This window comes from Cyprinodon variegatus, unplaced genomic scaffold (genome assembly GCF_000732505.1).
Source record: "Cyprinodon variegatus isolate N-32 unplaced genomic scaffold, C_variegatus-1.0 Scaffold986, whole genome shotgun sequence".
NCBI classification, from domain to species: domain Eukaryota; kingdom Metazoa; phylum Chordata; class Actinopteri; order Cyprinodontiformes; family Cyprinodontidae; genus Cyprinodon; species Cyprinodon variegatus.
Window position 1 is genome coordinate 189702 of NW_015151439.1, and position 11318 is coordinate 201019.

The 11318-nt window shown below is 36.4% G+C and overlaps 1 protein-coding gene across 1 annotated transcript in view; it reads right to left on the bottom strand.

Annotated features, from left to right (window-relative positions):
- ano4 (anoctamin 4) overlaps positions 1-11318 on the bottom strand; it is a 57924-nt gene that overhangs the window by 17901 nt on the left and 28705 nt on the right. Inside the window, exons 9-13 of the mRNA XM_015399076.1 lie at positions 10511-10636; positions 10265-10386; positions 10028-10162; positions 9792-9888; positions 9608-9668 (exon numbers count right to left, since the gene is read on the bottom strand). Of these exons, the coding sequence (XP_015254562.1) occupies positions 9608-9668; positions 9792-9888; positions 10028-10162; positions 10265-10386; positions 10511-10636 (541 nt within the window). The remainder of the gene's footprint in view (positions 1-9607; positions 9669-9791; positions 9889-10027; positions 10163-10264; positions 10387-10510; positions 10637-11318) is intronic.

The following is an 11318-nucleotide window of genomic DNA, read 5'->3' on the forward strand; positions in this document are numbered from 1 at the left end:
ATATATATATATATATATATATATATATATATATATATATATATATATATATAGATTTTCCATTTTGCTGATACTTTCAGTCTTTAAGGTTTTATGTCTAGATTCCAGGGTTCCAATTAAAAATTCTGCCAGCCAAACAATCATTAAAGCATTTCCAGTTGGTAAAGCATCTTTTTAAAAATCAGTAATGAGTGACATAATTAGGTTTGACAGCAAACATGCTTACAGTGCATTCAAAATGTATGATTAAATACTTTACAGTAGGGTTGCTCACTTTGAGGAACAGAGGTTAGTTAGTGTGTCCCTGATCAAAGTCCCATGGATAGCTTACTCATTGAACACATGTTTACCTGCCCCTCTGCTTGGAGCTGCTTTAATCAGTGGCCTTTATTCCCACTATCTCTACCCTCCTCTCACTGCGTTCTGTCTGCCATGCCCACGTCCCTATTTACCACTGAGCAGGGAGAGATGTTTTGAATGTGAAAGGCTCAGCTGTTTGGGAAGGACCCAGCTTTCTACTTGGAACCAGCAGGGAGCACATACTGGAGAGCCATAATGAAGGGATTTGAGCGCATTCTCTGTTGCTAGTGAACCCTAACTACATTCATTAGGACAGCAGAACTAGCAGAACTAAAAGAAGAAAGAGGCAGAAGCTGCAAGGTTGGTATGCTTTCCGTTTGAGATTTCTTCAAAGCTTGACAGAACTACTGTTATTTGGAACTGCTCAGCTGTAAAAACAGTTTTTTTTGTAACTACACAGGGTGGAAGATTCATCAGATGTTTAGTATAAAGGCAGTTTAGGATCCTGTTATCAGTGTTAGAAATATTTTGCAAAACTTACTTTGACTCTAATATATACAGTAGATCAGTGGCATTTACAACACAAATTCAACTGCAGTTGTTTTAATTAGAATTAGATGAATCTAATCTGATCTAGATGAATCTAGATGAAAACACATTCTTTATTGCAGCTGTGTTTGTGTATATAAAGCACCTTCTCTGCATGCAACAGAGCCTTCTCAGTCAGTTCAATGCTTATATTTTACAATTCGTGTCTAAAACCGTTTAGTTCACACATTGTGAATAACATAGTATGGTTTGCATTCCTTAATAATTGTTCTCATAAATAAAGTGAAGTTGTTGAACAAACAATGTTGGAGCTAAATGCTGCTAATCAAGTGCACGTGATTAATTGACCATCATCACAGTGATCACCTCTAAGAAAGAGTTTTGCAGATGTGGGCCCATGCAGAAGAGCAGAGTGATCGTCAATTATCTTAAAAGAGGCAATTGTTGCCACTTAATCTTAGGAGGCTTTTAAGGTCATTTTAAACTATTTCAGGATTGATCTCATCTTTTTCATCCAAAAAGTGAACATCCAAGCAAATTTTGCATGTTAGAACATGCATTGCTTTCAAAAGCCTAAAGAGCACCCTATCAGACTCTAAAGGCCTCAATCAGCCAGTTAAATATTACAGCAGATTTTAGCATGATTAGCAAAAGGCTGATCACGTTAGGGTTGTTGCAACAGCTGCCAGAACAAGACAGCCTTTTTTCTGTAAAATTAACATTTAAGCTTCATTAATGATTGCAACGCTGCATCTGAATCGAGGATTTCTAAAGGTAAACCAATGACCAAACAAAAATCAAGTAGGGATGTTGAGTCATAACACGCATCTTTTTTTTTTTTTTTTTTTTTTTACATAAATACCTCATATAAACCAGTACCTATACCGGTGAAGGAGGGATGATGGGCTTTTTTGTGACTACAGAACCTGGGTACCCAGCAGTGTTTGAGAGAGCCATACACCTCTCTGTATAACAAAAGTCTTCAAAGTCTGGATTGCATCTTGTCATCCCAATTGGAACCTTTTTAATACATTAATCTAATCAAGGCAGAGCTGAACTTGGGCCAAGATAACGGTCAATATTAACAGACATGACAATCCAGCTCATAAGAGCTGAGGATACTTGTTTCATAAGAGCAAAACACAGACAAGACATTTATTCGCATTGTTGTATGCATAAACAAAATAAAGATGTTGCTAAACAGAGTGTTTTCTATATGAGTTTAATAAATAAATTCTAAATTTGTCAAATCTATAAACTGAAGAATGTATCTATAATTAATTTCTAAGATTGTCATAATCACCAAAATGCTGTAAAAACACTGCAAACCCAAAACTTTCTTTTAGCTATGACTGTATGTCCCAAATTGTGGCAAGTGTGGAGACAATCGATAAAAAGTGACTAAATAATAAACAAGGCTATTTTACCGTATACGTAGACATTGTGCTTATTTGCCATCTTCAACACAGCAACACAAAAAACAAGTTATGGTGTAGTGATCAGACTGATGGGCTGTCAGCATTAGATGAAGACTTGGTTTAAAAATACGGCGTGGTTATACTCGCACCAGCCATGGTAGAGGTGGTTTAACTCTGTCTTTGCTGCAGGATCCAAGCATTAAGAAACACTTCTTGGTGATTCTGGTTGTTATACTAATGTTATACAGAGGCAGCTTACTTGGCAGAATATCTGAATAGTAAATAAGAGACTCAGCAAAAGGGAGTCTGACTTCAAAGACTTCTTGTAACAAATTTAAACAAGAGCAAGAACATTGTCTTTCTTTGTTTAGAGTATCTAAGAAACTCAGAAGGGGTTCCCCGTTCCAGAGTATTTCAAAACCTAATGACCCTCTTAGGGTGCCTCATTCCAAGAATTAACACCCAAACACAAGCGCAGAGGTGGAGTACATGCAGTCCAGAAAGGCAACTTTTCAGAGCTCTACAGCTTAAAATAAAGATTTAAATGTTTCTCCTATGATAAGAAGCAAAAGAAGGGTGATTCAAGTCAGGAATGGAAAGAAGATGTTATCGATAAAACTGAAAGACCAAAACTAACACTTTTACTGTAGCCTTGACTCTTATCCTGATGTTGTCTTTGTAACTTTTACCAAAAAAAAAAAAAAAACCTTAGAATTGTTCTTAAACAAAAAGGGAAAAAAGTCTTATTCAAGATTTTCCACTGCTTTTAAAGCTGTATTTGCATATAATTTCCACCACAGTACAACACATTTGACATACCCAATTCTTTTTTGTGAGACTGCAAACAACAGGTTCTTATTTTTTTTTACATACATTTCAAATGCTTTATCTGAGAAAATGGTTTTGCTGTCTATATGGTAATGTTTATTTCTTTGTTCTAAAATTTAAACTCAGATACGTTTTTAGTCCAATTCAACTATAACATTTCAGAAAGGGTCAAATGGTTTTTTATTTTTTATTTTTTTTGCTCTAATCACTAATTAGGTTTGCTATGAATATAATGTTCTGGCTACTGAAATCCTTAACAGAATAATTTTTTTTTCTTTTGTTGATAGTTGGAGAGATAAGGGAGATTGTGATGGGTTTCACTCAGAACCAGAACCTGACTCTGGACTTCATTCAGACAGACATCACTTACTGGGAAGCTACCACACCTTCATCATCTGGTATTGGACCATCTTTATAAATGTCCTAAAAGCTGAAAATCATTTTAACTATGACTTCCATTTGTGTTACACTCAAACGTATGGCTGTGGGATCTGCTAATAATAAAAGTTGCTTGCTGTCAGCATTTAACTGGCTTATGCTTGTGTATGCTTTTTCTAAGGCACCAAAATAGGTGGTGTGTGGTTTGTTTGCCAATCTCCATCTATTTCTGACTCTTTTTATAAACGAGAGGAAAGTGGATGGCCACTCACACTAAGCCTGGTTCTGCGGGAGGTTTCCTCCAGTTAAAAGGGCGTTTTTCCTCTCCACTGTGGCTACAAGCATGCTTAGTGTGAGGGATTGCCTTTGAGTCAATGAGTCGATCCCACCATTTACCCTCTTTCCCTGAGCACAGAGCAGCCAGCTTGCTTGGACTCGCAATGAATCACAGGATATCCAAGGCTACGTAGGATACACTGGACATGTCCTTCAAAACAGGCAAAAAGAAGGCTCCATTTGTTGGCTGCATAATGAGGAGTCTTTCAATCTGAACAGGCCATGGCTGCACGCTTTTATGTTATGGGCCGATTAATCTTTGGACGATGCAGAAGTCGAATGCGAATGCACTGTGTCAGAACGTCTGCCCTAACCCCTAAATCCATCAACTGCTATATAGAGTGGGGACCATGTAGTAGACTTTATAGTGAAAGTTGAGCTCTCGCAAATCAATCTGGGATATACCTGCTCTTTAGTGACCATGGATGATTACTACTTTTAAAGTTGCATTGCAGGAAACTTCCAGTCAACTACTTTTTCTATCCACTAGACTTTTGGACACTCATCTAAAATGTTGTTACGATTAGTGTCCTATATAGTGATTAGTGTGGATGTTGGGACACAGTCTGTATATTGCAACAGAAAAAAATATTTTGGCCGTATCCAGAGGTCTTCAGCATCCAGAAGTAGCCTTTACAAGCCACCAATCCACGTGACTGACCAAGCTAACAGATCGTCTTTGGTTGGCTCTGACTGGCTGAAACGATCATAATTTTTTTTGCAAAAACTTTGTACCATCCCTGAAATATGTGGCGTTGAAAGCAGCAGTTTATGTCACCCTGAAACCTTTGAAGAATTTTCCTTGTTATAGTCACAGATGGCACTCAACAACAGCACTGAGGAAATATTAAAGATTTACCTTTTTTCAAATGACAGTCTAGATCTTTTTTTTCTCTACGAAAAATAAATCTGGGAACGATTTGTCTGAGCACTTTATGTACTTCCCCAGTTCCAGGGCCCCCTATCAACTCCATGAAGATTGGTCTCACAAAGAATTCCAGTGTGGCCCCCTTTTTGGTGCCACTTGTGCAACAAGTCAAGCTGAGAAATGTTCTCAATCCTAAATAGTACTCACTGATATGTCAGCAATATTACTACAAAGTCCAGGCTAATGGAAATCTCATCAACCTAGCCAGGAAATTGAATGCTATCAAATCTAAGAGTGGTTGGCAGGCATACAGTGCAAAGACGTCACCAACTTTCTGCAGAGTTGGCAGCTGCAGACCTCCAAATGTCCTTTGGCTTTCAGATGAGCTCAAGAATAGTTAATACAGAAATTCATGGAATGGGTTTCATCGGTAGAGCAGCTGTATCCAAGCCTTACGTCATCAATTATTATGCAAAACATCAGATGCTGTGATGTAGACAGTAGAGACATGTTCTACAGAATGACAGATTGCGCCTTTCTGCCTGACAATCCAATAGACGAGTCTTTGTGAGGCAGTTGCCAGGAGAGCAGCACTTGTCTGCCTGTATTGTGTCAAGTATAAATCGTTATAGTGTGGGGCTGTTTTTCAGTTCAGTTCAGCCTCTTACTTCCTCTATAAAGGGACCTCTAATGCTTCAGCATGCCAAAACATTTTTATGCTCCTGATTCTGTGGGGTCAGTTTAGGGAAACAAATGTGCTAACATGACTTGAATAAAGATATGGATCTTATGGAGGTGTTTCAGCACAATGAGGAAAACAGCTTCATGTGTGGATCATGACAACACAGATGGGAGTGTTTTTTCTCGCCAAGCAACAGCTACATTGCAATCTAGCCTATATTATTTCCCTGCATTTGTATGTTGAAAGGAAACTGGAGTACATTATAAAACTGTCTGCCTGTTCTCTGTTCCTCCCCCTCAACAGTCAACAGCACCATCATCGTGCTGGGAGTGTTGACCTTTGCCCTGCAGCTGTGCCTAGCTCTTCTCTTCATACTGAGATGTTGGAGGCTTGAACGAAGAGTTCAGGAGGCTCTCAAACGACCGCACTCTGCTAATAAGCTAAGTGGTGAGTATTTCTGCTGCATTTGTTTGTGTTTCAATGACCAGAGTTACTGAAGATATGGAGGAAAATGATGCAAGATCCCCATTTTGAATAAACCACAGACATAATTGTAACACTGTTTTTATCATGTCTTATAAATAGAGGCCTTGCATGTTTTCTTATTCGGTCCCTTTAGTCTAAAACCCTTAAATAAGCAGTCACATGATTATAAAGCGGGTATCATAATGTCAGTTTTGTTAGAAAACATTAGTGACAAAAAAAATAAAAAAATCATTAAAACCAAGGAACCCAGCAGATGGTTTAGGGATAAAGGAATTGTTAGATTTTGTCAATTGGATTTTACAACAAATTGAACTCTTACCAAATGGCATTTATGGTAGAAATCAAATTAAATCAAAGTTGATTTATATAGCACTTTACAACAACACCAGGAGAACCAAAGTGCTTCACAGAAAAACATTGCAAAAATAAACTAAAATCATAGGCATAAAACAATGTGTCCTAAGTGTTATAAGCCAGCTTGAAAAAATAGTCTTTAATCTGGACTTAAAAAGGTGCAGATCAGTGAGAACCCGCAGACTGAGGGGCGGGTTGTTCCAAAGTTTAAGTTCGGTAACCACAAAGGAACAATTGCCCCACTGTTTATACAGAGACCTAGGGACGTCCAGAACCATTTGATCAGCAGATCAGAGAGCTCTTCTGGGGCAATGTATGGTCAACATCTTAGTTAAATATAACGGAGCGAGACCATGAAGGTTTTAAAGACAAGTGTTAAAACTTTAAAATCAATCTGAAAACGGACCAGGCGCCATTGCAGGGAGGAGAAGATGGGAGTGATGTGGCTTTGCCTAGATGAGCCAGAGAGGAGACGAGCTGCTGCATTCTGTACTAACTGTAACCGTTGGAGCGACGACTATAAGAGGCCAGAGTAGAGAGCGTTGCAATAATCCAACCGAGAACTAATAAATGCGTGAATCGTCTTCTCCAGGTGTTGGTGTGAGAGGAAGGGTTTCACCTTGATCAAAAGTTGCAGCAGGAAAAAGCTAGCATTGACAACGGCATTTATTTATTGTTTGAAGTTCAGTTGACGGTCAAAGACAACTCCCAGGTTCCTGACTGCATTGCTAACTAAACCTCCGTCTCTGAACATCCTTGGAACCAAAAATGATGAAGTCAGACTTACTTCATTCGGAATGGCAAAAGTGAAGCTTATTAAAAAATATAAAGCTGACTAAAAGCTTCTTCATTATTTTTTATGTTTGTGGCACAATATTGGACCATGTAAAACACAGATTTACCTTCACAAAGCCTCAGAAGGGAAAGATTTATGTACAAAATGTAAAACTGTTAATGAAATTTTGTTTTGTTTTTATAATGTTTTTTGTTGTAGGCATTCATATAAATATACTAGTGTGATAACTTAGTATACGTTTGACTGTTTTTTTTTGGTATACGTCAATTTTGAATTTATAGCCTCCACCGGAGAAAACTCCACGAGCCGCCACTGATCAAATGCCTTTAATGTAGAGACATGTTTATGTTTCAGCAGGACAATGACCCAAAACATACAACTAGAGCTACAATTACATCATTTAGATCAAAGGATATATGTCACAATGGCCTAGTCAAAGTCAAGCCGAAATCTAATTGGGCCTCTTTAAAAAACTTAACCAAATCGATCATCGCTCTCACTCTCCATTTAATCTGATCAAGTTTTAACTATTTTTGACATAACATTAGCTAACAATAACAATGTCTGAATGTATGAAACTGTTGCTTTTAATTTGTTAAAAGTTAGTTTTACTAATGGCTGACTCAGGGGACTGAATATAAATACAAAGTACAATTGTAAAAAAACCAAGAATAAATCCCCTTCGACATCACAGCTATGCTCTTTTGTGTTTTGGTCAAAACAAAACAAAAAATCAGTTGAAGTACCTTGACTTTATCGGTTTAATGTGACAAAATGTGGAATGTTTGGTGTGTAAAAAGTCTTGTAAAGCACTATATATGAATGGAGCGTTAGTTTAGTTTCTTTCTACACTAAACAGCACTTTCAAAAAGACAAATCTAAATATGTTGAAACTTTTTACACACAGAGAATTTGAATCCTAATTTTTTCATCCAGATTGTTTGATATTATAACTTCACATATAGAATATAATCTGTCTAATTTCTCATTTGTTTCCTTTCAGAGCTCCCATACTTCTACCCAGTGGGTTATAAGCAGAACACTTATTTGTTCAACAATAATTCTCCTGATGCTGTATTACATACCAAAGCCTCTGCAGTAGAAAACTACAACCATCCAACAGAATTTGCACTTTCACCACCTGTACCCTGGGACCTCGTACAGTAGCATCTGTTTAATTGAACTGGAAGTGATTCAGTGTTACTGTCTACATTTGACGCCTGGTTGACATAAAAAAATGCATTGTATCAAATTTGAAAAATTGCAAAGAGGCAGGAAAATACTTTTAAAAGATATACATGCATGGTGACTGCATAATGGAAAAGTATTGATTGGGAAATTCCACTTACACCAGTGTCAATCAATAATAAGCTTTTATAACTAGCCTTTACCACCTATGTCTCTGACGATCAGGGATGTCAGAAGTCACAAGGAAACTTCTTACCTGAATTCTAAATGCTAAAATTGATCAAAATTATTAAAACTTCTCTGACTGTTTAGTGACTTAATTTGAAGAAATTAATGTAAGCCAAGAAAAGTAGTTATTGGCTGTCCTAAAAGGCGCTATATGACATCATCACCGAATTTACATACTTTGTGTCATCCAGCTGCAGATGAGTTTTTTTTTGTTTCTTTTGGCTGTGTGTCAATGCTGCGCAGAGAGATAGGCCAGCTGGGAGGAAGAAACATGGAGATTTTAAGAGTTTTAATAAAGACTTGCAGAAACAAGTGAAAAAAAAAATGCATATAATTCAGCCGTTTAGTTCCAGATTCCATACCAGTTGGTTGTATAAATGCAACATTACTTGTTGTTGTGTTGAGAGAATTTACTAATAAAGGAGCTTCCACAATATTTAAATTGTGTAGTTAAAATATATAGAAAAAAAGAAAAAAAACAAAACTAAAATAACTAAAATAAAGAAACCGGAGGGGCCAGTCTTATAATATAATACATACGGTATTTTGGAATATTATTAAGATTTCAATCTGCCCTGGATATAAAGAGACACAGACCAGTGTAAGAAATTGTACAGAAATGATTCACGTGTATTTTGAGGTACAATAATGATTGTAAATCAACTACTGGCTATGAAAAAACTTTATCTGACATTTTTGTTTTACTTTTTTTGCTTTAATTCAAGAACATAAAACTGTAAATACTTTCTTTCATCGTCTCATTTTGATTCTTTTAATATTTTAAATAAAAAATGTATTAATACATTATGTGATTTGAATGTATCACAGAGAATCTCAATGAATGGCTAAAAGCGTATTTCCTGTACAGCCATTTGTGTTATGTTATTGTTTTTATATAACATAAAAGTTTTAGGACACAAATTATCAACCATTTAAAATATATATATATATATATATATATATATATATATATATATATATCAAAAGAGTTGAAATAGCTAAAATATATGTTGACTATTTATCTAAAAGGAGATTTAATTTTCTATTAATTTTCTTAATCTTTTCACCTGATACTGCATGTCTAATACCTTTTTTTTAACCTGCAAACTAGATGAGATATCTTACATTACAGTAAACTAAGCAGACAAAAAAAACCCACTAAACGACATCTAACTGATTAATTAAAAGGGACTTACCCCAAACTGCCATGAACACAGCAAAGAAAACCGTTGCGCCGTTGTCAAAAAGATGGGTGACCTTAAAATACAGACAGGAAACTAACATCAAACACTCAAAAAGTAGCTTAAATATGTACATTTTAAACATTAAATTAAAATACCAGATTACTCTAACAAGCTTGGGAGCCTAAAGTGATAGTACCTTAGCATAGATGCAGCTGTCAGACAGCCTCAGGTAGGGGCAGTACTGGTCACATATGGGACACATGATGGTGTCGGTTGCCTGGCAGATTTCTTTGCTGAAAAACCACCAAACCCAAATTTACCACTATAAATTAAGGTTGTTTGTCAAATCAAGCGTAAAATATGAATGAGTTCTGGGGATATAAATACTCCTGAAAGGTGTTGCACGTGTAAAAATAGAGCTTCAGTGTTTACCTGACTGAGCAGTGCTCCAGAGTGAAAACACCGTATAGAAACACAAGCAGACCGACAAGAGCAGCAGGGAACAGCATCCCTGTGTACCAGCCGAGCCAAGCGAAATACAGGCCAATCTTCTCACCAAAGTACCTCCTGAAACAACAGTAGGAGTAAAAAGTGTTTATGGTTAATGCTACTACAGCCTGCTCTAATGTTATCCTCTAAATTCAATATGAAATCTAACTTGCTGCATACCTGATGAGGTCCAGAGGTTGGTACTTATACCAGACCCCCCACCAGGCCCAGCATTCATACAGAAGGTGTCGATGGTTCTCTGCTCCGTGAGTTCGGATGGAGTTTTTGCTGTGGTAGCTGCCCTGGTGCAGTTAAAAAAAAGGGGACAGTTCCAAACATGCTGACCTCAGCGAGTATTGCTGATATGAAAAACAGGTGGTGCAAATCAGGAAATAAAGGGCTGTGAAGGAAGGTCGATGTAATTACCTCATGCAGAGGAAAAGCCGCTTCATACGAGTTATTGGTCAGAAGACGATTCATTCCTGCAACCAGCAGAGAAAGATGATGGAGCGTCAGATGGTAAGGCTGCAGATAGGCAATGTACTTTTTTATCTGGAATTTTTTTCAGTGCAGTTGTTAAGCAGGTGAGATCTTAGAAGATTCTGATACTTTTACTTTAAGCAAATGTTAAATAGTATTTCCCACAGGCCAAAAATATCCTATTTTTCATTTTCCTCTTAAAAAAAAGCCAATTTAAGGGTTAATAACCGATTTGGTGAGGAGAAAAATCATAATTTATAAATATAAAATGTTCAGCTGACAATTATTCCAGATTTATAGACATAATAAGGTTGTCAAAATGGTTGATACTCTGAAAGTATGTTGTTTGCACATTTTTGCCTATGTAGATGTTGTAGATCTCTAGATTGTTTGCACGTTAAAAGAATAAAACTTTAAACCACCTAAAATTTTTATATTGTGTTATATTTGTACACTTATTTATCCAATAGAATCTTGATTCTCTTAAAAAATTCTGGTGGTTTTTTCATGTTAATAAATATGTCTTTTTATCCCTTTAAATAGATTTTTTCCTCCTTGTATAGAATATTATCAAGTATTTTCTGAGGTGTGATATCGAGTTTGAAATTTTTATATCGTGACAACCCTATGAGGGAACAATAATTTTTTATAGAAGAGCAGCCAATTAAGTGAGTAATTTTAATATTTATACAACAAAATAAAATAGGAGGCTCATAAGAAAAAGAGCAACATTATTTTAGAAGTGGGTAGAGTA